The sequence below is a fragment of the Gigantopelta aegis genome, chromosome 6, assembly GCF_016097555.1.
Source record: "Gigantopelta aegis isolate Gae_Host chromosome 6, Gae_host_genome, whole genome shotgun sequence".
NCBI classification, from domain to species: domain Eukaryota; kingdom Metazoa; phylum Mollusca; class Gastropoda; order Neomphalida; family Peltospiridae; genus Gigantopelta; species Gigantopelta aegis.
The window spans coordinates 51,160,477-51,187,455 of NC_054704.1; the positions used below are offsets into that span (position 1 = coordinate 51,160,477).

General features: G+C 35.1%; 1 protein-coding gene across 2 annotated transcripts; it reads left to right on the forward strand.

Annotated features, from left to right (window-relative positions):
* The first annotated feature begins 639 nt into the window (after positions 1–639).
* Positions 640–25,752, forward strand: LOC121374255 (coiled-coil domain-containing protein 169-like). 2 transcript variants are annotated; one of them, XM_041501277.1, is made up of 7 exons: positions 640–1,141; positions 12,397–12,479; positions 15,516–15,629; positions 17,237–17,283; positions 17,700–17,795; positions 19,300–19,445; positions 20,649–25,752. In XM_041501277.1, the coding sequence occupies exons 1-7, from the start codon at positions 1,014–1,016 to the stop codon at positions 20,743–20,745; spliced, it is 711 nt and encodes a 236-aa protein (XP_041357211.1). In that variant the 5' UTR covers positions 640–1,013; the 3' UTR covers positions 20,746–25,752. The 2 variants fall into 2 exon arrangements, with proteins under 2 accessions (XP_041357211.1, XP_041357212.1); XM_041501278.1 differs by lacking the exon at positions 640–1,141 and adding an exon at positions 9,397–9,685.
* The last annotated feature ends 1,227 nt before the right edge of the window (positions 25,753–26,979 follow it).

Here is a 26,979-nt window from a genome sequence, read left to right on the forward strand (position 1 = left end):
TTTTTAACCATCATTCTCTGTGTCAAGAAATATTTAAATCTCCATGTCTGGTTATTTAATATATTATATACATGTATATATTAAATAACCAGACAAAACTGGGCGGGGGGGGGGGGGGGTCTTTTATATAGGTATGTACATTTAAATACATCACTTAATATGATTCTCCCATATAGGGTGTATACCACCAAAACAAATTTCATAGACGACAATAGTAACAAATGTGGCTAAAACTCCTATCTGCAAGGGGCTTGGAGCGTAGCTCAGTGGTACTGGAATTGGCCTGTATGTACATGTGTATTTATAATTAACTTTTCAACTGGATGATGCTTGAGAAATTAGTGTTTGTTCTACCATGGCAACTATGATGTCGTTCTACCGCGGTAACCATGGCGGCATAGCACACATATCTTGACACAACAGTGCTTGTTTCCATCACGTGTGTTTTATCTGCACGTCTATTGGCTCTCGTTAAAATAATACCGCTCTGTCTAGTCTGTCAACATTTTTACAAAACCATATTGATTTCGATGTCGTCTGTGATCGCTTCAACGACGTCGAATAAATACATCATATGTTTTTGGTTCAATAAAGCGACAATTCCTAAATGCATCACTTAATTTACGTTTTACCGAACAAGGCACGTTGCCGCAAAACTTCCACAGTTATATTCTTATACATATAATGACGTTGACGATATTGTTTCTCAAAAATACCAGTTCTATACTTACGTTTTCACAAAAGTGAAGCTTGTCTGTACCACTCTTCTGTGATCACGTGCCGTTTTTTTTTTTTTTTTTTTTTGGGTAGGGATTTTTACTTGTAGTTGTGTTCCATTGATTGTAATATAATATACATCATCTTAAAAACTTGTTCAAATTCATTGACGCAAAGGACAAGGTAGCCTTGCCTCTGTCTTGTATAGATATACGGTTTTGATTGCGGTAACTGTATTGTGGTTCAGATTTGGAGCTACCCAAACAGCTAGTGCTGTCGGGGATTTGAAAATCAAAATGTCGCTGCACTCTTCCGCTTCGGATGTTTTCGAGTCCATAGAGATACATGGAATTGGTCTGAGGCAGTCCATTCGAGATTTCAAAGAAACGTACGACAATCCAACATATCTTACACGTGAGATGAAGTAAGTATTACAAAAATCAGCATGTCATTTACTTTATAGTGAAGGGTTTTTGTGGGTTTTTGTGTGTGTGTGTTTTTTTTTTTTTTTTTTTTTTTTTTTTTGGGGGGGGGGGGGGGGTTCATTTTATTTTATTAACGATACTACCAGAGGAGGTTAGTTAATTAATCACTGACTACTTGTCGTCAAACATTTTATTATTCTGATACATCATCATCATCATCATCATTTCCTGTCACACCTAATGGCATTTAGGGCAGCTACGAAGTTCTTCCACGCCGGTCAATCCCTTGCCAGTATCTCGATGGTGCCCCAACTGTGTCCTGTCTCCTTCATCTCTATTTCCACTGTTCGGCGACATGTTGTTTTCGGACGTCCTCTCTTTCTTTTCCCTTCAGGGATCAAGCGCACTGCAGTTCTGGTGATAGATGTGTCTTCTTTTCGGAGCACATGGCCAATCCATTTCCACCACTTCTGATAGTCTTGAGAAAGAAAACCCGTTACATTTGTTTTGTAGCAGCAAGGGATCGTCTGTATGTACTTTCCTACAGACAGAACAGTACATACCATGGACTTAGATATGCTTTCCGTAGGGAACTGATTGGGATGGAAAACAAACCGATGGATCCACCAAGGTTTCAATCCTTTGACCCAAGCATCTGAGACGCGTGTCCTACTAACTTAGCTACAACCAGTTTCTTAATATAAAAAAATATAAAATGAAATATAAAACTTAAAAAGTACAGACATTGGCGTATGGGGTTATTTCATTGAATGAAATTTTGCGACAGTGTCATTATCAAAATGATCTATCGTAATATGTAATCTTATACCGGCCTCGGTGGTGTTGTGGTTGAGCCATCAGACACAAGCCTGGTAGGTACTGGGTTTGCAGCCCGGTACCGGCTCCCACACAGAGCGAATTGTAACGACTCCGTGGATAGGTGTAATACCACTACACCCTCTTCTCTCTTACTAGCCACTAACGAATAACCCTCTGTCCTGGACAGACAGCCCAGATAGCTGAGGTATGTGCCCATGACAGCGTGTTTGAACCTTAATTGGATATAAGCACGAAAATAAGTTAAAATGAATTAATGTAATCTTGTATTTGGTACGTAATCGAAAATGTGTATGAATTTTGAAAACTGATGAAACCAATACGAATGCAAAATACTAGCAGAAGTAAAGATGCACAGCTCTTTTGTATAAACTTTCCATTAAGTTCTAAGTGACAGGTCATATCAATGAAATATATATATATATATATATATATATATATATATATATATATATATATATCCCGTTTTACGACAAACATCTGTCAGATATCATCATGGTAATCTGATCTCGCGGCCAGAATCACGATAAGGCTGAATGTGATCTTCCAAAGATAATCGTGATAACCAATACATTAGATCTTGCCCCTTAGAGAAAACCATAGTAATAGGCCTACTATAGATACTCTCGCTAGCCACTAGCAAATAACCATAGTATATATAGTAGGCCTATTGCCATGGTTTTCTCTAAAGGGCCAGATCTAATGTATTGGTTAGGACGATTATGTATAGGGGAATGTCCGAGTAACTCTCCTAGCGGGCCTCGTCTGCATTATTTTTCAGGAATGGAGAGTTACTCGGACATTCCCCTACTTAAAATATACCACTAAATAATAACTTTATGCCAATATATGTTAGTATGGAGTTTAACACTAGTGATTATGGTGGGTTAATTAAGTAGGGTTTCATCTCTCCATTATTGAAAAATAATGGAGCGTTGAGACAATACTGTGACGTCACAGGTGTATTTTAATAGTATATAATTATCTGGTCTTTTAAAGAACCCGGGGAGATTATAATATAGTCCTACAAAGACCACCATAAGAATAATTATAGCCTTTCGAAGACATCCATGATAATAAATATGCTCTTTCGGATACAACCATTATAATCAAAATAGTCTTTTAATAACAACCATGATAATAAATATACTATTTTGGAAACAACCGTGATACTAAGTACAATGTATGCTCTACGAATAAATAACTATGGTAATCAATATGATATGGTCTTTCTGAGACAACCATGATAATAAATATGGTCTTTTGGAAACAAGCATGATAATAAAAATAATAATTTCAGAAACAACCATAATAATAAATATGCTATTTTATATAGGCCTACAACCATGGTAATGCATACAGGGTCTTTTAGAGACAACGTTATAAATATGTTGGGTTTTTTCACCGAAACATCCATGATAATGAATCTGGTCTTTTGGAGATCACCTTGATAATAAAGCCGGTCTTTCCGAAATAAACTAAATAGTCAATCTTTTTGAGAAACCATATGATAGTACAGCTGGTGTTTATGAGCAATATAGTAATAAAGCTGGTCACTTTGAGTTAGTCATCACAATATATTACAGACTTTCAGTGATAGGCCAAATCACGACAAGAAATCTGGTCTTTTTAAAACAAAATTAATGCAAAAAAACAACAACAACACACACACACACAAAAAAACCACCCACCAAGGCACAGTTAACTAGCAGAGGCATAGAAGGGCACCACCATCCCCGCCTCCCCTGAAAAATGCCTTTTTAAAGTTTAAAGTGACCTTTCTACTTGAATAAATTGATGTTGATTTTGGTTTCGTGTTGTTGTTGTGGGGTTTTTTCGTTTGGGGTATTTTTTTGTTGTTGTTGTTGTTGTTGTTGTTGGTTTGTTTTTGTTTGTTTTGTTTTTTGGTGGGGTTTTTGTTTGTTTGTTGTTGTTTGTTGTTGTTTTTTTTTTTTTTGTTTTTTTTTGGGGAGGGGGGTTGGTGGGGGAGGAGGTGTTTTGTGTGGGTTTTGGGTTTGTCATGGCTGTGTAAGCATTATAAAACGGTTTAGTAGGGGGTCGAAGTAGCGGAAATGCAGTTGAAAATATGGGGTCGCGGGTGCGCATACAAGTGGTTGTTTTCAAAAATGTATTTTGAATTCCTTTCTTTGCATTGTTTTTGTTTGTGGGTCATCAGTACTAGAAAGACAATGCACGACACTTTCAGGTCGTTCGTATGCGGTATTTTATCGAAACGGCCCGGATGTTGTATTCTGCTCATCTCGCTATTCATTGAGGTGTGACTGATCCATTTATTGAACGAAATTCGTTGTCATAGCAGAAAGCACCAAGTGTCTGACACGTTAGCATCAATAATATTTTTCTCATTAATATTTTAACGACGAAAACAATTTTGTCGCCTGAGAATTGCACACAGGGGTGATGGAAGAACTTAAAAAGAGTGAATACGAGGACGCTGAGTATTATGACGATGTTGAGCATGGGTGAGTTTATTAATGTAATCAAATTTTTATCACCCGCGGCGATCAGTCTGATGGAGGTAATCTTTTATGACGTCATGCATCTCTACATAACAAAGCGACACTGGCAATCATTCGACATGCTGTTTGATCAGTTTAGAATGAAATGGCTATATATTTAATTTTGATTAGATTTGTGTACACACACGCGCGCGCACACACACACACACACACACAAACACACACACACACACACACATGTACACACACACACACACATATATATATGATTAAAGTATTTCTTTTGAAACGAGATATCGCATGTATATTTTATGAAATAAATTAAAATTTGGAGCACACATGAATGATTTTATTCCCCGTTACGGTAGCGACTTACACGTTACGGTACTAATAAACATCACTACCGAAAGCTTGTCTAAAAAAATTATTCTTACCCGTTGGTGGGAACACCATGCGTTATTTTTGATTACGCATAGTTGTTTACACACGTACGTGTGCTAACAATTTCAAGACATACGACTGGCTGCTCCTAAGTGATGACCAATTAACCTGGCAATCATATGTCTGTGACGCGTATGTCAGCTACAAGTGCAAAGGGTTGTAAATATCTCCTTCTCGATAAAGATGTTAAAATTTGCATAAAACCTGATTTTCGAGGATATGTAAGAAATAGAATAATACATTCGTGTCCCTTAGATACCATTTATCTCACAACTCGTTGTTTAAAGACGTATCCAACTCGCCTTCCTCGTTAGATACATTTGAAAACAACTCGTTGTGAAATAAATGGTATCTAACGGCCACCGATGTATTATTCTCTATTTAAGCAGTTCCATTAGTTTACAAATAATTTTTACCCCCAACCCCCCCCCCCCCCCCCCCCCCCCCCATCTGCCGCAAACATGCCTACTTGTACAATGCATGTCCCATATAGGGCGATCCGCGAAATATTTACTTTAGATATGCACGTTTATTCAAAGTTAACTCGGGAGCGGGACGTAGCCCAGTGGTAAAGCGCTCACTTCATGCGCGGTGGGCCTAAGGTCGATTCCAGTCGGTTAGCTCATCGAGCTACTTCTCATTACAACCAGTGTTCCACAACTGGTTTAACAAAGTATGTGGTATGTACTATCCTGTTTGAGATGATGCATATACAAGATCACTAGCCAATCTGTATTTTTTTGTGCTTGGGTGTCGTTAAATATCCATCCATTCATTCATTCATACTTATAAAATATTAAACGAGCTTCCATTTCGTATTATGATTATGTCCCAAGTGAAATAATTTTCAATTGTCACGAGCTTCAGCGAATCACAATGAAATTATTTCACGAGGGACATAAAAATGATACAAAATGTTAGTGATAATCGATCTTACTCACTCAGCTCGTTTGGTTGACGTTCCTGCAATGTTGTAATGCGCCAATCGATGACGTCGAAGTGTCTCTTTGATAATGTAGATTTACTTGTAGTTTACGTATGTGCTTCATAGATACCAAAGGAGTGTGCATAGACCTAACTCCACAATATAAATATCAATTAGGACAGCCTACACTTACTGATGCCCTATTTCATCATCCAGTCGATGCAAAAGATGTAATGTACTTAAATTAATTGAATGCTTGCGTGTTGGCCACAAAAAAAAAACAGAAGAAAAAGAAAAAAGAAAAGAAAGAAAAAAGAAAAAAAAGAGAGAAAAAACCCCAACAACAACAAAGAGAACAAAAACAAAAAGAAGAAAATCAATAATTAACGATTTCATACATCCCACTAACCAGAATTGACTCCTCGCCAGCATCAATATTAAATCTGCCTGAATGTATATCATACTATGCTCCTACTAAAACCACTTTTAAAACGTCCCCAAAATGTTTTATGAAAAACGTTTTAATCAATATCGACTAGCTGTTCCCAATAGCCTTTTTATATTGTTCTGAAAGCATTTTAACGTTAAAACTTAATACTTTTTAAGTATTAGGCCTATGTCATATTTGATTTCATGATGCAGACGTTTTAGTCAAAATACAATAAGACATTCACATGCAATACCTAAACTGTCCCTCTCCTAGGGACACAAACACTGGAATTTATTGTCTTTGAGGGGTGCTGGAACTGGAGGGCACGACGGCTGGACGGATGGGGGGTGGTTGGTTGGGTGTTGGGGATTGGGGGTATTCCACCAGAAATATAGGGTTAAGACGCTTAGGCGTAGGCGGTTTCGGCCGTAGGGTGTTAGGTTTCGTCTGGAGGCTGCCCCCCCCCCCCCCCCCCCCCTTTCATGCTTCCCTCCCATCCTTCGGTCACGCCGAAGTTACCGATATGACCGGTACCCTCTCTCATCTCCGTTTTTTTTTATGAACCTATTAAATATCAACTTCCTGTGGCCTTGGCCCAACTTTCAAGTTGCCCCCTTCTCGCCTCCATTCAGGGCTTAAGTTAATATGTTAATTATTATTGTTTTGTTTTTTTCGGATAGCCCACCCAAAAATTATGGTGTCCAAATTAATTATGCGGTGATTTTTTATTATATATATTGTTATTAAGTAATTTATTTAGAACTACACCAACAGAAGTTATTATGAATAAAATCCCTTTTTTTGTTTTATATTTCGAGTAATTATTCAAAATTGCCCCTTTAAATTTCTGGCCCGGAGCAGACTTCTGGCTATCCAGAGCTTGGCTCCGGGACAGACATGCTTGAAGCTCTAGTGGCAAATGAGCATGTTAATAATCTACCCGAACCCGAACCTAAACTGTACCAGCCTAACCGTTTTAGCGGAAATGGTGTGAAAATTTTCCAGACGCTTTTGGGTTGAAACGTTTTCACAACGTTATAGGTACGACCAAACATGGCACGTCGTTAGAACGCTTCCAAAACAGTTCTGAAACGTTTCAAGACGCTGGTAAGAACACAGCTTCAAAATAATGACCGATAAGCATAACCTGAAATGCGTGTTCCGATTTCAAGTTGGATCGACAGAGTGTGATCAGAGTTTGGGGAATTAGCAGAATTCACAGTACAAGGACCAGAATTGAAGGCAAACAAGTGTAGACTTTGGTAGATATTCAGAGATCCACACACCTCACTCGTTTTTTTTTGGGTTTTTTTTGCCATATCTATATTTATCACAGTCAATCAATGAATCAGTCAATCAATCAATCAACCAACCATTTGACTTCTGCTTTCATCCACTGAAGGTTCAAGCACGACTGGCTTGGGCACATTATCCGACATTCCCCGGTGGATGTGTCCAAGACAGGGGGTTATTACAGTATGTCACACGTAACGAAGTCCATGTACCTTAGCTTTGTACCTTAACTTTCTCTTTATCTCGAATGCGCACGCATATTTTGTTTGTCATAAGACAGTTGATCGAAGCTGTTTAAAAACACTAAAACATAATATTTGAAGAAACAAAACAGTCAAGATTAAGTATTTACTATTCTGTTTGTCGACATGTTAACTATTGTATTCTGAGAGTTCAGTATTTTCGTTATTGAAAAGTCACGTGAATATAAAGTTGCTTGGCCATCATGATTAAACAATGTCAGTGCAACATGTAGAAAAAAAGCTTTCTATTAATATTCCACAAGAGGAGCTAGGCGAGGATCGAGGGAATATTACACAGACCGGATGATCATAGATTTTGGTTCAGCTGGGATCTTGAAGGTAAATGCTAGTTACATAAATTTTATGAAATTTTGCGAAGTTATTTTATGTATTGTGCCTTGTGTTGTTAGGGTCCTGACTGAGATTACCATTCATTTTATTGGCACTCGAAGGCAATTTAATTTGAAAAGCATGAATTTAAACGCTGGCAGCCTTCCGCTGCAGTGACCTGAACAGAAATGATTTAATGACAGGACATAGGCTTGTGACATAATCATTCAAAAATTGGTATTTCCTAGGGTGTCCGATCTTTTTTCGATAAATTGTTTTTGGGTACGAGGCTTACAGAAACAGTATCAAATGTCATTTTTTGTAAATGAAATATCGTCTTCATTTGACGGAATTACGTCATGTACTAAATGAATGGCAACTATGAATTCAGTTGCCATTCTGTAACGTAAACAAACATACATTATAATATGTTGACGAAAGCAATCTTCCATAATAACAATAAATAAATAAATAAATAAAATGAAGGAACAAGAAAATACCTCCCAAAAAAAACTATTTACAACCCCCTATACACACACACACACACACACACACACTCTCTCTCTCTCTCTCTCTCTCTCTCTCTCTCTCTCTCTCTCTCTCTCTCTCTCTCTCTCTCTCTCTCTCTCTCCCCCCCCCCCCCTCTAAAACATATAAACAAACAATAAGAAAATCAGCCGACCAAGAGATTACGTTTTTAACCACTACACCAAAATACATACATCATATTTATATGTTAGACACTGGCTTCTAGAGTCAGTTTGGAGGAGACTGGGTGGAGATAAGAGGCACGATTCCCAACATCCTCCTCTGGCATAGGTTCCGTACCATAAACAGTTCACTTAATGATTGGCAACAACAGACCATTTTCTCACGGAATCTGGAATAGTTAAGTAACTATAAACTTACTATACAAAATTTCATACCATTTCGAAAATATACTGTATTTTAGGTTTTGAGAAGTTCGATTTAAATGCCTGTCAATACTTTATGTGGTAGTTTTGAGTTAGTCCGGTCTAATTAGTAATGTATTTAATTTTTTAAGTATACAAAACATCTAAGACAGGCTAGCAGTAAGATAGAATTTCAACTGCATTTGATTATATAGTAATCGCCAACAAACTGCGCATGGTCACCAACTCCCACTGGAGACAAATCGGACACCGGGTTAGGCTACTGGTAGTCAAATAAAATGATCGAAACCATTAATTTGTGGGGGTATTTTAGACTCACTGGGCTAGTCGTTTAGGACCTGGTCGCGTGGAAGATATCCCGGCAAGTTCATTCATCTCGGTGCTTCTGTGACCCGCCCCAAAAACAGAATATAAAAGAGGAATTATCATTTGGAAACCTCTAGCTGAATCATGCAAGGTGCTCTTTTAATGGGAAGAAAGCAAAACGAACATAATAATATGTAGTTATAAATAGAAACAGAGGAATTCCCTTTAAGTGACGTCACATTGTACATGGCAACGTTTATGGTGATCCAATATGGCCGTCGACAGTATGGATGATTTTGAGTTGGAAAAACTAAAGGCTGAAATTCAACAAGAGAAACAAATGAAGTAAGTCAAACAAATAGTCCTCGTTGTTATACATTTGTTAACAACCATTTATAGCATGTTTCATGAACAGTTAAACACAATGAACCAAATGGTTAGCGTGCAATTTAATTTTGACAACGCGCACCTGTGCCTGTGACTCTCCGCCTGTAACAACAACAACAATAAATTCTTTATTTTAAGAGAGTACACACAGTTAGAAACATTTAGCTAATCCTCCCGAGGTCCTCTGACATTAGTAACAATGGAAACAAATAGCAATAACATCCATGATATTGTGATGGGAATCGTATTTGTTTATGAGTGTTATTTTAAGAGAGTACACACAGTTAGAAACATTTAGCTAATCCTCCCGAGGTCCTCTGACATTAGTAACAATGGAAACAAATAGCAATAACATCCATGATAATGTGATGGGAATCGTATTTGTTTATGAGTGTTATTATTGTGTTGGGCAATGTTTGCCAACTCTGTACAACCATGTGACCGTGAATTATTAGGATTGTTATTGTTTTGGACAATGCTTGTTGACTGAAAGCCCTCAAAATACTATGCTCATTGATGATGGTGTCTTCATGTGCTCTGATCCAGCTAGTGCACCACGACTGGTACATCAAAGGCTGTGGTATGTGCTATCCTGTCTGTGGGATGGTGCATATAAAAGATCCCTTGCTGCTAATCGAAAAGAGTAGCCTATGGAGTGGTGACAGTGGGTTTCTTCTCTCAATATCTGTGTGGTCCGTAACCATATGTCTGACACCATATAACCGTAAATAAAATGTGTTGAGTGCATCGTTAAATAAAACATTTCCTTCATGTGCTCTGAGAACCAACAATCGGAGTGGGATAACAGTGTGCGAAAGTCGGACTGGACTGGACTGGACTGTTTGACAGAGTGGATGTACGTGAAGCTTGATCATATGATTTGACGTGTCAAGCCCGAGGTTGACTTTGACAGCAGATAATAATATATAGCGACATTTGACAGGACTGACTCGGTTGGTAAAGGTGGGCTTGGTGGTGTTTTTAAATTTTTTATTTAGATGATTTTAAGACTTTGTAGAATAATTATTAACTTCGAATAATGTACATTCAGGGAACATTTTGTTTCCAAAATCTTGATTAGTGATATTTATAAGCAAGTGAAAATTTATTAACAACTATCGTTTAATATTTCAAAATTGTGTACCGATCTCTGAAACTTGCGTACTGAACAATTCAATTCAAATCATTTATTTTATATATGGATCATATAAAATGGCATGGCATACATTGGACAACATAATAAGAACATAAAATGGTTAAATCACATATATAGCAATAGTAATGTTGGTAATGATTATATACATGTAATATGTATACATTATGTACATGTATATATCAGGGTTTCTGCCAGAGGGTAAAATGGGTATGGCACCATAGTGATACACAAATGTTTTGCAGATTTGTTTGTTTTTTTAAGTTAACCTTTTGACAAAATTAATTACTGTTATCATTACTGTATGATTTTCTTAACACTAGCCCGAAACTTAACCCATTTTCTTTCTGGGGAGGCCCCCCCCCCCCCCCCCCCCCTCCCAATGCCCCCTGTTGACTGTGGTTGCATTCAGTTCCATGGCACCATACCCAAATATTTCTTTATGGCAGAAACATTGTATATGTACGTGGTGTGTATATTGTACGTGGTGTGTATATATGTTAATTCTTGTTTGTTTGTTTTCTTTAACAACACCACTAGAGCACATTGATTTATTAATCATTGCTTATTGGATATCAAACATTTGGTTAATTTAGACATATAGTCTTAAGAGAGTAAACCCACTGCATTTTTCCATTACTAGCAAAGAATCTTTTATATGCACCATGCCACAGACAGGATACCACGTACCATGGGCTTTGATATACCAGTCATGGTGCATTGGTGCACATCGCCCGCAACAAATTTGAAGTGCCTCCCAAAATCCTGTGTTTAGCAGATGAATACAATGCATTAGTGTTTTTTATTGGGGAACATGATCTGCCTTCAACATGACTAATACTTTGCTTAGCTTTATATTTCTGTGGATGATTTCCATGGAATTATAAACTTTTGTGTACTTTTAAAAACCTTCATGCCCTTTATAAACATTGCTTCCCGTCCCTGAATACAGTAACCCCTAAAAGGATACTTACACAGAGTTTATTAAAACTAAAGTACATTTATCGACTAGTGGTGTTGAGGCAATTGTTTTATTAAAACTATTATTGTCCACATGGTTCAACATAACCAAGTTCATAAAAACCATACAAAGCACACCTTTAATAACAAGTGTAATTTTGGGAAGTGACATCATAACGTGATGTTGCTTCCCCAGTCCTAGCTCAGACTGTGCATGTGAAATATGATGTCATTTCATCATCTCCTTCTAGTTGTGTTTGAAACATTTTGAGACGGCCCTTGTTATGCGTAGAAAAACAAAAAACAATAATAATAATATGGATAGTAGAGAAATTATTACACTCATGTGCGAGTCAAACTGATTTTATAAAACTCATGTCACGATTCGTGTATTGTCCTTGCTCTTGCTTGGGCATTACAAAAATTCGGACACTTGTTTCATAAAATCAGTATGACACACAAGCTTGTATAAAAATCTCTATGTATTTCACAGTAACAAAATGTCCTTCTTGCAGGTTTAACCATTAATTTGCTGCTTTTGTTTTTTTCACTTCAGGGAAATGCTGGACCAGTCTGCTTCTGAACTACAAGTGACCGTTAGTGAATTGGAGAAACGACTGGATTATGTTGATAATGAAGGTCAGGCCACCAGATGATAATACGACTGGTTTTTATTCTAGTGACAGGACCCTGATTTAGTTCAGACTTCGCTAAGACTGTTCACCTGTGATGGTGCTTCAGTCATGGGTGTATACTACCAAATGATATTGTTTCTCAGGTCTCACTACAGGGTGTATACTACCAAATCAAATCCCATAGACATCAATAGTAACATATGTGGCTAAAACTTCTACCTGCAGCATATCAATCGACATAAATGCCACAGATATAAATATTACCACCCCTCACCCTTAAAGTGAATCAGAAAAAAATTGGGGGTCAAGCTGCTCATTTCTGAGATAACAGGTAGCGTCTATGACGACCCAAGTTCCGCACAAAATATGAGTACTTTTCTTACAGGTACCCCATACATGTTTTAAGCACAAGGCTACTTGATACAGTGGTACCAGATGAAATAAAATTGCATACATTTTTTGCCCACACACTCACATTTATCACCAATCACAGGACTTGTGATGTTCATCAAAAGTTGGGTACACCTCGAACTTTGACCCAGCTGGAAGTTATTTGGTTTAGTACTACCTCATAGGATTGTACCTCATCTGCAGACCAACTGGGTTATTCTAAAACAGGTATATCAAAGCAGGGTTTAGGCTGAAGCCCATCAAATATAATTAGTAAATTCAAGTTTCATTTAGCCAAAGAGCAAAAATGGCAGCACATCTGTAAATGATAGACAATTTTCAAATTAGCTTATTGATGAATTAGTAATAAAATATATTCACCAAATTCAACTTCAAATCACATTTGGTAATTCAGTGAGCGACAGCTAAAACCCTGTCATAGGCCATGATACAATGTACCCAGTATGTGCTGTCCTGTCTGTGAGAAATTGGATTTAAAAGATCCCTTGCTGCTAACATAAAGATGTAGCAGGTTTTCTCTGTGGATGACATGAAAGTTATTAAATGTTTGACATCCAGTAATTAATAAATGTGCTCTAGTGATGTCGTTAAGCAAAACAAAATTTAACTTTGTTCTAATATCCAACTAAAGTTTCAACATGCTGTCTTGGATATATGCAGTTCTGCTACCTGGATTCCCCACCAAGGACAAATGTTAATGGGTTAACATGAGAGGAAACCTGCTGCAGTCACATGGCTCATACACCAAATAGTGAACAGTGGGTTGCAGAGACAGGACATCACATTCCATGATCTTTGATATACCAGTCGTGAAATATTGGTGATGTCTGTATAGTACTTGGTTTTAGACAGCCACCTATCAAAATACAAACTGAGCTCAATGTTGGGTAGAGTCTGTATATGTTTTTGCATGTGATATAGCACTAGCAGTTGCTTTAACTTGGTACTCTTATTGGTGTAAAAGAAGGTACTGATGTGGTTTCAGGTTATTTAACCTGAGAATACATAATTTGTCATGAGGAATGAGGCTTGTTGAGTTCCTGAAAACAAAAATTTATGTACCCAAGGGTAGACTAGTCTATTATATAACTTACTCTATAATGAAAGAACCAAATATTTATTGTTTATTTTTTCAATACACTTATTACTTTTATGTACTTACAGATACGTATGACGGTCATACATATCCGTAAATACTTTTAATGTATTTGTAAAATTACAATAGAGGTCATACTATGACCTCTATTGTAATTTTACAAATACATTAAAAGTCAAAGTAAATATTTTATTACTGTTAGTAACTATTTGTAGTGAAAAAGAAAAATGATTGTAGAATATTTTGTATATCATAGTATTGATTATACTTGTTGTTTGACTTGCTACATAATTAACTATTACTTTTTAAAAATATTTTTACAGGTAAGAAAACAAAGCTTGGCTTCCATTGCACTGTCAACAATACAATTAAGTTATTGTTCAATATGCAAATTAAAATAGTATTATAAAATATTGTGTACCAGGCCTAGCACTGTACATATTCATATAGAATTCACAGGAATGAAAATAATGTCCAAACGGTCAAATATAATTTTGTACGTCTTTTTTTACTATAGTATACCGTAAAGTGGATTAAAATTGTGATGCTGGTATTTTTGGGGTGAATACACACTATACATGTAGTTCATGATATGTAAATTTCACAAATGACTGGCATTGCCTTAAGACACTCATGGCAAAATTTTTTGCTTTGAGTGTCTTAAGTCAGTGCCAGTTGTTTGTGAAATTTACATATTATGAACTATGGTGCGTATTTGCATTTAATTCTGTTCATAACTATATTAATAAAAAGGAAAAGACAGACAATCCATAAAATAATATACATGTGTGTATATATATATATATATATATATATATATATATATATATATATATATATATATATATAGTCGTACCTAAAGTCAACATCAGTCATTCTTCGCACCCTTGTTGTGGCTTCGTACACAATAAATATAACATATCCAACAACAATGTTTTGAAATAATATATTCAATAAAAGGTATTTTTTATTTCTTTTCATCTTTTTAAATTTAAACTTAATATTTTGTCCCAAATTATGAAAAATAATAATATACCGACCTGTAAACAGCTTTGTCTGCTCATTATAGAATTTTGGCACGGGTCACGGTTAGTAGACCAGTTTTTATTTTAATGTGGCGAAGCATTGTAATAATATGGGAGATTTTGAATTTGAATGGCGTCAGTATTCCAATGAAACCACTTTGCATCTCCTTACAATAAGAATAAACTGGGTGCATGGCTTTCCATTTTAACAATGCTGGAAAAATTCCAATGCAAAATTGCTTTTGAAGTTTTTTTGTTTGAACATTACTAATACACCCAAATGTGACTGAAGAACATCTTGTAATTAAAAAATTGTATTATTTATGAAATATAGATTTCAAGTGAAATTATGCTATATTTATTGTGTACAAAGCCAAAACATAAAAAATGACTGTCGTCAACCTCAGATCACTCAGCTGAAGACTTTAAAAGAGGTGGGGTTGGTTGGGCTGGTGGTGGGGGTAGGTTACATGATTGACTCAGTCTGAACAGGTTAGTTGTACTGCAGGCAATGAGTGGAAGACAAGGTTTGAGACGCAGGAAGAAATGAACCAGCAGTTAGAGAGACAGATTGTTTTACTCCAGAGTAAAGTGGAGGAAGCAAAGAAGAATCTCAGAGAGGGTAAGTAGTCAATGGAACAAAGTTACTGTCTGATAGGGCTGTATCTACTTTAAAATAGGTAGGGGTTGCAGAAGATGCAGTGAAAACCCCCCAGATGTTTGTGGCAGAGGAATGTAGGGTCTCAGTGTGTCCACGTCTCCTTTATTTCAAAGAATCTCCTTTATTTCTTTATTCTGCTAGATCTCCTTTATTTCCTCACGATTGAGTATGTAATTGTATTCAAGTGACTTTTACACTTTCAAATTGAGCTCCCTCTGCAATAAAACACTGATTTATAAGGGTGTATTGTCTATTTTCCCATTCATGTCTATATTACAAGTGTATAGCTCTCCATCTATGGTGTAACAAGATAGGTCTCCACCATGATTTATTTTTCTTCCAATTTTACAATTAGCTTTACATTAGTCCATTTATAATTCATTGCAGACTTTCATGTAGCATCATATTACTAGGCTTTCAGTAAGTAGTGTAAATATTAAGTAGTCACATAGGAAAATAGATAATTATCATTATATACTATGTTGTAATTCACTTACTGGTGTACATTGGATACATTGTCTGGTTCTATAATAAAAGATAATAATATAATGTACTGTGTTAATGAAGTACATGTAGGTGAGGATGGAATGGCTATGAGGGGTAAAGGAGGAGGCTATTCATTAAAATAAAACAGTTATTAAATATCTGACTTATAGTATGTTCATTTAATACAATATCTTGTTAAAATCTTATAGATTGTGGACAGATTTCTTCAGGGCAAACCTTGAACTGTTGACTCTAGACAGACAGACGGAAGGGGAACATTCCCCTCCAGAACTCACCCACCCACACACACAAGGCCACTTTGTGGCCGCAAATAAAGCCTATGGCTTTATCTCCTTTATTTTCATTACAAGTCTGTGGACACACTGGGTCTTCTCCAGATACTAATGGGTTACATACACGGACTACAGCTTATTTTGAGGGCTATGTTTTTGTCATTAGATTAATTTCATGTCTAATTATTATCATCCGTTAAAGATCATGTTTCATTTATAGACTGCTACCAGAACCCTCATTAACAGTACCAGAAAGTTAACTGTGTTACTGACATATAATGCCACAGTAATGACATTCAGTCCCACATTAAATCTCTGTATTCTATTTCAGGCATAACTATTCTTAATAGTGATTTAAATTTGGTTTCAAATACCATGTGTTTTTTCTTATTTCTTTCCATCAATTTATATTTTTTGGGTAGAACTATTGGTCTTTGAGTTTTGGTGTCATGTTCATATATTATTTGTGTCACAGCAACTGGTCTTACATTTTTCACAAGATTAGTTTTGCATTTAGTACTGGGAAAGATTTTCACCTGTTATCCCCCAATATATTGATATATGTATGAAGAGGACACCTCACCCTAAACCAAAAACTGACCCTGGAACTAATTGTAACCCTAAATCTAACTCTAACCCTACAACTATGTCTATGTAACCCTAACAATAGCAGGGTAATGGTCAGATGTGTTACCTAGTATTGTTGTTATCATCTAGCTGACATTGACAGGAAACTGTATTTTATTATATTGCTCCGTTAAATCAATGTTCTTTTCCTTGTTTTTGCAGCAAGCAAGTCTCCACGAGATAACAGGTCCTATGAGGAAGTGGCTGATGTATGTGATTATTGAACATTCAGTGTCTATTTGGATATTGTTTTATGTATCATTTATGTAGCATTGTGACTTCTTTAGGAAAATGTATTGAATACCGAGACAGTGAAAAAAATCCTGTAATGTAAGGAATCATACTTGTATTTGTAAATATCTCTTTGTAGCATTCAAATTGTGAGACATATATTTTGGTAAATGTTTATCTGTTTGTTTACTATTAAACAACAAACTTTTGAAGGATTATTATTGATATACATGTATAATGCTGAAATTGGTAATTTCACAAGGTAAAAAAAATAGTTTCCATGATTTTATACATAAAATAAAATAAAATTCCCAAGTACAAAATGAAAACTGTAAAATGTCCAGTGTACAATAGAAACCCAACATTAAATTATGATTTTCTCTTCCCAATACAGGCCAACCCACAGATGATAAAGAACTTTGAACGTGAAAAGCAAAGTCTCTATAATACCCTGCGAGATCTGGAATGGAGACTTGACCAGGAATCAAAGGTTGGTTGTTGGTATGCACATTAACAGTGTAGTTGGACATGGTTAGTTGTGCAGGAAATTTGTTTGAATTAAACACTTTCAGATGATACCAAAATACATAAAGATGATTTTATTTACTTTTTAATTTTAAGAATGATGAATACTTCAACACAATGATGCTATTTTGGTTTCTTGATTTTTACATAACTCTTGTTGTCTTTATATGTGTAGGAGTTATTTCCCTGCTTTTTATCAAAATCTATTGGTTCAAAAGTATTACACAAACTAATACTAGTAATAATAAAGCTGTTATTTTAGGCATTTGGTGTCAGGTTTTTTGTTTGTTTTTGGGGAGATAGTTTCTGGTTTGTTTATTTTAAAAATTATTTGGGGGTGTCATCTCAAAAAATCTAAATTCTGTTAATTCTTGTCCTGGTATATTTGAAATTCCAGCCTGGAAGATCCATATACTGTGAAACCTCCCAAAACCAGACCCTCTGTAACTGGAATTCCCTCAAAACAGATGTTTTTCACAGTCCCTTTGCAAATATCAGTACAAGACAGAACCTATCTGAACCAAAATCCTCTTAAAACCAGACTTTTACTTAGTCCAGTTTAGATGGGTTTTGCATGGGGGAGGGGTTATAGTGATGAAATGTACATGGGGAGGGGTTATAAAATTCCATATTTTTAATACTATGAATTTCCCATTAATAAATGAATTTTGTTTCTGTTTTGTGATATGTTTACAATATTCATGTTTTTTTTATTATAAAAGATTCATGATCCCTTTTATAGTTTAAAAAAAAATTGAAAGTCCTTTTATCTTGTATACTGTTGTTTGTATTCTCCGGATAATATATAGGTATCAAATACACAAAGCATTTCATAATAGCTGCCTCTTTGGATGAATTATTACTGAACTTCATCTGTAAATTTGTGTACTTTAAGCCATAATCAGGGTTTCTGCCAGAGGGTAAAATGGGTATGGCGCCATACCCAAAACAATTTGCAAATGTTTGTTTTTTAAGTTCAACTTTTTGATAAAATTATAATTACTCTTATCATTACTTTATAATTTTCTTAACCCGAACTCTAAACGTAACACATTTTCTTTCTGAGGGAGGCCCCCATACCCTATGATGACTGGTTGCATTCAATTCCATAGTGCCATAGTTTCTGGCAGAAACACTATAATAAAATAAATATCTTTTCATCCAGTTTGTGTTTTTAAATCGGGGCTGGGGTTAAATTTAATTTTATATTTTCAGGACATTGGAAATAATACATATCAAGCACAATTTTTTTATTTGGCCAGTTGAAAAATTAGAGACAGTCCTTTATACTTGGGTGTGACAAGGATGAAAATCTATGATTTATTTTATTATGGCTGTAATGTAAATAATTATTTTTATATACTGCCTATCTGTCTGTTTGTTGGACACCTGATAGCTTATGTATTTTTCATGCTGGGATGTTGTTAAACATTCATTCACTTCCTCACAGTAAGTGTGTATTGTTTCAGGCCTACCACAAGGCTAATGATGAAAGGAAGCAGTACGTTTTGGAGATCAATGCGACCAAAGGTAGTCTTGATGAGATTAGACGCCAGAAGCTGACCCATGGGGGTGACGGGTTCATCACAGGCAGGACACCAAGAGATGTGGATGGGTATGATGCTCAACATGTACTTTGTCAGAGAGAGCGAGAGAGAGAGAGAGAGAGAGAGAGAGAGAGAGAGAGAGAGAGAGAGAGAGAGAGAGAGAGAGAGAGAGAGAGAGAGAGAGAGAGAGAGAGAGACAGAGACAGACAGAGACACAGTGAGACAGAGATAGAGACAGACAGATATACATACATACACACACGCAGAGAGATAGACAGAGAGAGGGAGAGAGACAGAGATAGGGAGAGAGATGACTGTGCTACCATAAAAAATGATTGTGAAAACTACCACTCTACTGACACCCAGGTTGTTTGTTTTGCCAGCTCTAAACTATGCCCTATGGATGCATTGCAAGTAAAGCTTTTTCCACTGAACTATATCTCAATTCACAATTTCACTACTGAATGTCAAATATTTGGTATTTCTGACACATAGTCTGCAGAGGAAACCTGCTACATTTGTTCCATTGGAAGCAAGGGATCTTTTATATACACTTTCCATAAAACAGGATACCACATAAGACGGTCTACAATATACCAGTCATGGACCACTGGCTGGGATGGGGAAAAACCCAGTTAGAGAATGGGTCTAACTAAAGTCCGAACCAAATTGTTAACAACTACGATAGATTATTCTCCTACTTTTAATTACCATTACATTTCCACCGCATAGGACAAAATACAGTTTCTGCCGTCTGCCATTTTACTTTTTTATGGAATACTCTTCAAGAGGGGTGACATAGTATGTATCTAGTGTGTGGAATCTGTGTTATTGTAAAAAAAATGTTTTCAAGATTTCGGTCTAGTCAAAATGTGAGTAAAATCTAACGAAAAATAAAGGTAGGAGAGCAATTTATTGTAGTTGTTAACAATTTGGTTTGGATTTTAGTGGTTTGATCCTCCAACCCACGCACCTCAGACATGAACCTTACCGACTGAACTAGATCATGCCCCTGGAATTGTTGGGATTTCTTTTTACATGCTCCCATCAAAGAACTCTTCATGCATGGGCATAACCATTGATTTCACAAGAGTTCTGTCCAAGATGGGGAATATTATAATGAATCAATGAAGAAGTTTTAGCTTTATTCAAAGTTTTCTTTTTCCGTGTGCTTGTGATGTCCAGATATATATCATTTGATGTCCACCATTATGACAGTTGTTGATACTTTCTATTTTCGATTTGTTAATAATTTGGTTTTCAACTTCCAGGAATATCCCAGATGATCAGAGGATTCTTGACCCAAAGAAAGGTCCTATCAAAAGAACGGCTGGTGTTAACAAACTCCCGAGCCTGGAGATGGTCTGATAGATTCAAAACGACAGCAACAATAAATGTGGTGGGATGGCAAATGCAACAGAAATGTCCATCTGGACAGCTATTTGCAGGAAGAAAAGCCCCTGAATTTTGTTCTTCTCCATTCCTATCTTGCACCAGTAGTTGCAGTGGTTCATAGCAGAACCTTCATTTCTTTCAATAACAGTAATAGCTTTATAATCACAAGGAGTTGTACAAGTGATTGCAGTTAATATTGACTCTTTGACTTTGTGTAAGGTTGACATAATATAGAAATGTAATCGCATATGATGATTGTTACAATATTTAAATTGGTAGTCCAGTAAGCTAGAAATGCAGATGAAATTAATCAAAAATGTAAAGCATCAGGGCTTGATATTTCTTGTAAACAGTTCTTCAGAAAAGAAAGAAAATGACGCACTCAATACATTTTATTTATGGTTATATGGCATCAGACATATGGTTAAGGACCACACAGATATTGAGAGAGGAAACCAGCTGTCACGACTTCATGGGCTACTCTTTTCGATTAGTAGCAAGGGATCTTTTATATGCACCATCCCACAGACAGGGTAGTACATACCATGGCCTTTGATATGCCAGTCGTGGTGACGATTCTTCAGCTTCGATGCTGAATTAACATTAGGAATAACAAATAATCACATGAATAACAATTTATTAACAAGTTCACAATTAGCAATGTTCTCCTAGATTTTTGCACCCAGTAGCCAATATATCCTTTGAGCTGGGATGTCATTAAATATTCATTCGTTCCAATGTTTCTGAGACAAGGTTGACAGTGGTTGCCAAAAAAAAAGCAGATGGCCCTCACAGGTTCAATTATTCATCACCATCTCTGGTTACATATTTTCTTTTCACACATAATCTAACTTCTGATCTGTGGCAATTCACCCTAGTCCTATGAGCTTGTCCAAACATTCAAACAGCCAATCAGTAAAGAAAAAAGAAGGAAGTAGCTACCATGTGATCAGAACAGGATGTTCTTGGTTCACTGGAAAATTTTAGCTGTTTGATTGGCTGTTGGCATGTTTGGACTGTCAGTAGTCCATGAGACTAGGTGGGTGGGGAGAATGTCATAGGTCAGAGGTCAGGTCATGTCTTCATACAAAGAGAAAACAGTCCAACTTCTCTTCAATTTAGAGTTGTATGGTCATGTATCATAGATGTGGACTGAACTTGCAAAATTACAAATTATTAAATAACATATTCTGGTTCAGGTAACCTAGTTACCATTTATTGATATTTGTCATAATGTATTATATCTTTATAGAAATGTCTGTGATATTGGGATGTAGAGTTTTAATATATTGGTATATATATATTTTTTAATCTCTTATTTTCCTTCATATACAGGAGTTTGAATGAGCAGGGGTGTCCACAGTGCATTTGTTTGTCACAATTTCCATCTGCTGAATTACTGCTGAATCAGCATTTTATAAAAAATTTGTTTGCTGAATAACTGTTGAAAGAGTTGAATGAATTTGAATATACCATTTATTAATCTGCTGAATTTGGATAATCATTTCTTTGGTAATTTGTTTGCTGAATTACTGCTGAAAGAGCTGTTTGAACCAGCATAATAGCAAGAGTTTGTTCTTGTGGATTGCTGCTCCTAGAAAGCATTGAATCAAGTCTGTCCATTACAATTTATTTCTACTGTATTACTGCTGAGACACCCATGCCAACATGGATCATCCCCATCCCACCACCACCCAATATTGACTCCTCCCTAATCCTTGTTTATCCCAGAACTTAACAAAACCAAAACTTTTGAAAGTTTTCCATCTTAAAAAGCAAAGGGTGGAATACGACTGAATTGTAGAGAAAGATTAAAGTTTAAAAATGTTCACTTTCTTCTGTTGTTAAGATGCGAATACCTGCATTTAGTGGTGCTTAATGAGTTTGCTTACTACGCACCTTTTATATTATTATTATTATTATTTATCTTCAGAAATTTCCGTCCATGGTGAGACTGCTGAATTGATATTTGTACATAACACTGTACATTGTTACTTTTTGTTTTAATTATGTATGGTTTGTTAATGACCTTTGTACAAATGGCAAACTTGTGATATTGTGATATAGTATTGTTTGACATATCAGTAAGAACACTTACTATAGATGATGATAGTGTTTTTGTTATCACTTCATTTTGTGGTCAATGCACATCACAGTTAAAATACAGACATCACAATTAAAATATATATATTGATAAATTATAATGCATATTTTTCACACATAATTTAAATTTATTTTTGATGTGTTTTATTGATGTGAGTTTTATGATCATGCATCCACTTAATTTTCAGGTTTTAAATATTTTTAAAAATATATATTTTGGATTGCAGTGCTTAACTAAAGCTATTAAATGTAAATATTGGTCCAGTTGAAGAGCACTGCAACATTGTTTTAAGGTACCATTACTGATACCCCCATCCCCACCCCAAATAAATAGATACCTATTGTTAGACTGTGATATTCTTAATTCCAATGCAAGAAGTGTAGGCAGAATGAATTTAAAATGTTCTGCTTTAGGTGACTGCTAAGTATGCCTAACTGTAGCAACAATACTTTTAATGTTAGTCAAAAAAACCCCGTAACAAATGATATTTCTAACAGGTTGATAATTCTTGATACACAGGTTATGTTTATCATAAATTGACAGTATTCAAATGTAACTATGGATTGGCAGTGTTGATCGAACCATAAATAGGTAACATTTAATCATAGGCAGGTAATGTTCAACTGTATATTGGTAGTGTTTAACTATAGACTGATCATGTTTCACACAAACTGGTAACATTCATTCATAAATTGGTACGGTAATGTTTAATAATAAATTCCCAACAGTAAATAGTTAATGTTTAACCATAAACTGGTGATTTTTAATCGTAAATTACCAGTAGTAATATTTAATCATAAACTGGTAATTTATAATTGTAGACTAGTAATGTTTCATGATAAAGTTGAACAATATTTATCATAGGCTAGTAATGTTTAACCATAAACTGGTAATGTTTAATCAAAAGCTAATAATATTTTACCGTAAACTGGTAATGCATAATCTTAAAATGGTAATGTTTAACAGTAGACTGATATAAGGAAGTATGGTAACAATGAAAATTATGAATGGCATTAAGTCGAACTGGTATCAGTTATTCATCCTTAGATCTAATTCACACAGCAGCTAATTGTTGTCTTTCCAATAAGCACTGTCATATGATGCTTAACATAGAAACTGATATTGTGTACTTATATGTACATATAGTAGGATACAGTAAATAATTTGGTAATATCAGTTTAGAATGCAATTTCTTTTGTTTACATATTGATGAAGTATGAAAATCAGTATGTTTTTGTGTACAAATACAGGTCATATCAATCAAACTTTTTTGTTTATCATACCATTCAAGAGAAAGACATTTTGTCACTTTATACCAAATTAAATTCTGACATTTGGTAATTTGGTTCCATATGTGTAGCTGGTATGTGCATTCAATATTATTGATTCCAAATCAGAATCATCTTACAATGTCTTTAAGCATTCCGTGTGCCTTATGCCGATAAGTCAGTGAATTGGTGTGAACATAAACCATTATATTTGTTTTAGTATTGCATTGCATAGTGTAATTTGATATTTTTGTGTTGAAAAATTAACCATTAATACTTAAATATTTTTTTTTTTAAAAAGATGATATTTCCAAAATATTATGAGGGCGATACCAGAACAGGTTATGTCCAAAATTATGGTTTACATTAGAACAGGTTTTACATTTTAAAAAGTCAGAAAAATATGAAGAGATGATTAAATTAAATTTAATTTATTAACTCAAATTATGTAGCTTAGCATCTCTACTATTACATGTAGGTTCCCACAGAATTCTACAGTTTTAAAAAAGAAAAAAAAAGTGAAATAGTGGACTAGCCTATTTTTCACAGAGCGGACATAGCTACTTCTTCTTGTCAGTCCTAAAGTAAATTCCTTGCATTTTCAAAATATGATTTACTGATACCCCAAAACACCAAAATGTAAAATCAGTTGTATGCAAGGTTTGCATGTACATGTATATTAAGTACTTTAAAAAAGAAATCTTTTACAATTAAAACTCGCAACCTAAATACAAACAGAATGGATCAGAAACAGTCCAGTTACAGCCATATTTAGTTTTTCACTATCTCTGAACTACTACCCCGTATGTGTTTTTGTTTTGGAGTATCTATACATCACTAGTAGACAGATATTTGCATCCATATGTTGGTCTGTTTGTCAGTCTGTCAGTCGGTCGGAGCTACATGTAATGCCAAAGATCTTTAGGATTAGCTGCTTGTTTTGATTGTGTATACATCATTGGATACCATCATTATAATTTATGCCATTAAAATGTATACATGACTACTTGGGTGATCAAAGGCATTTACATACATGTTCAAGTAATTTGATGTGAGTATTGTACGGAAAGATACTGTTGAATCTTAATTATGTTAGTGCCTCTATGTTATTGTTGCTTAGGCCATAGTGAAATAAAGCCCCGATAATAAAAGTCAGCACCAGGTTTTTTTCTTAATTTGCAAAAAAAAAAAAATAAAGTACAGTATTTCCAATGTTCTGAAAATATAAAATAAAATTTCATCTCTAGCTCCCATTTAAAAAAAGTGCATTTTGAATTTTTAAAAATCCTGCAGTTATTTTAGTATGGCCTTACTGATGTATTTATACCCTAAGTTATTCAACTAATTTGTATTTATTTATATCTTGCACATGAATGTTCAGTATCAATTCGTTTAGACATCTACTGCTTATTTTTATTTAACATATGCATACTATATACATACTTTCATTGATATTTTCAAAATGTCTTATTTTCTCTTGCTTGGTTTGATAATTTTGAAATTTCACAAAATTGCTGACAATCTTGTAGTTAGATTTATATATTTATTTTATCTTTACATTTTACAATGCACATTTATTTTGTCTTCTAATAAAAAATATGATATGTATTACTTTCTTTGTTTGACTTCATTTTAGTTATTGGTGATACTGTTGTTGTTTTTTGGGGGTGGGGATGTATGCATAGCATTAATCATGGCCCTCAACTGATATACATGTAGGAATATTGATATGGATGGTTTATTTTAAATGGGTAAATAATATAAAAATAATATACATGAGATTGCAAATTTAAGTTAAAGGGACAGACCCTAGTTTCGACCCGTGAAAATTAGCACTAAGTTTTGACAAACCTGTAACACATTTGGATAAAGTTACAATTGAGTGAAACATGAATCTGTGACTTTGAAACGGTGAAATGTCCTCTAAAACAGACTAAAACTCGACTCCATAACTGCGTTTTTAAAAATATGAGAAATGCATTTTGTGATATTAAAAACACCAGGATGACCAAAAAGACTTCGAATGTACGGACGTTTTAATTTAGGTGATCAATTGAAGGAAGCTCTTTAAATGCAGTAATTAGTAAAATGGGCAGAATTTTGAAATGGCAATTAATAAAGAAGTTAATAGATTAAAGAAAAAAAAGAAAAAGGTTACAAGCCAAAAATGAAAAAGAATTGACTGCTCGGCCGAATATTTATATAATTTGGAGCATTTTAGAAGGACAGTCCAAAATTAAATAATAGAAAGAAGAGAGGATCGGACTATTTAATAATATTAAAAAAAGAATGAATGAATGAATGAATGTTTAACGACACCCCAGCACGAAAAATACATCGGCTATTGGGTGTCAAACTATGGTAAAATGAAACAACAGTGTGATGATCATCATCAATATAAAAAGTCAACAGTTAAATACAAACACAGTGTAAAGGACTGTGTAAAAATGCAAATATCACAGATATATATAATTAAAATTTTGAATAAAATTCAGTATCACGTAAAAATTGTAAAATAAGGATTCCATCACAGTTCTAGTCCAAATATATCTTTCCGAATTGCTTTCAGATGGGTACACTCCACCAAAATATGGCGTACTGTCAGAGTACACTAACAGCGCTCACACTGAGGTGGAGGATCCTTCTTCAAAATAAATGAATGGGTCAAATACAGTACACGAACCAACCAAAGTGGCAATATCGGCTCGGCGGTCTTGGGGGGAAAACAAGTTTCTTTAAGATGCTTACACTCCACCAAAATGTGTCGCACAGTCAGAAGACACTGACTGCTCACACTGAGGTGGAGGATCTTTCTTTAAGATAAATGAATTGGTT

Coding starts and splice junctions, on each gene's coding strand:
- LOC121374255 (XM_041501277.1), top strand. CDS start 1,014: ATGTCGCTGCACTCTTCCGCTTCGGATGTTTTCGAGTCCATAGAGATA. Junction 12,480..15,515: donor GGATTATGTTGATAATGAAG/GTCAGGCCACCA, acceptor GTTGTACTGCAG/GCAATGAGTGGAAGACAAGG. Junction 19,446..20,648: donor ACACCAAGAGATGTGGATGG/GTATGATGCTCA, acceptor TTCAACTTCCAG/GAATATCCCAGATGATCAGA.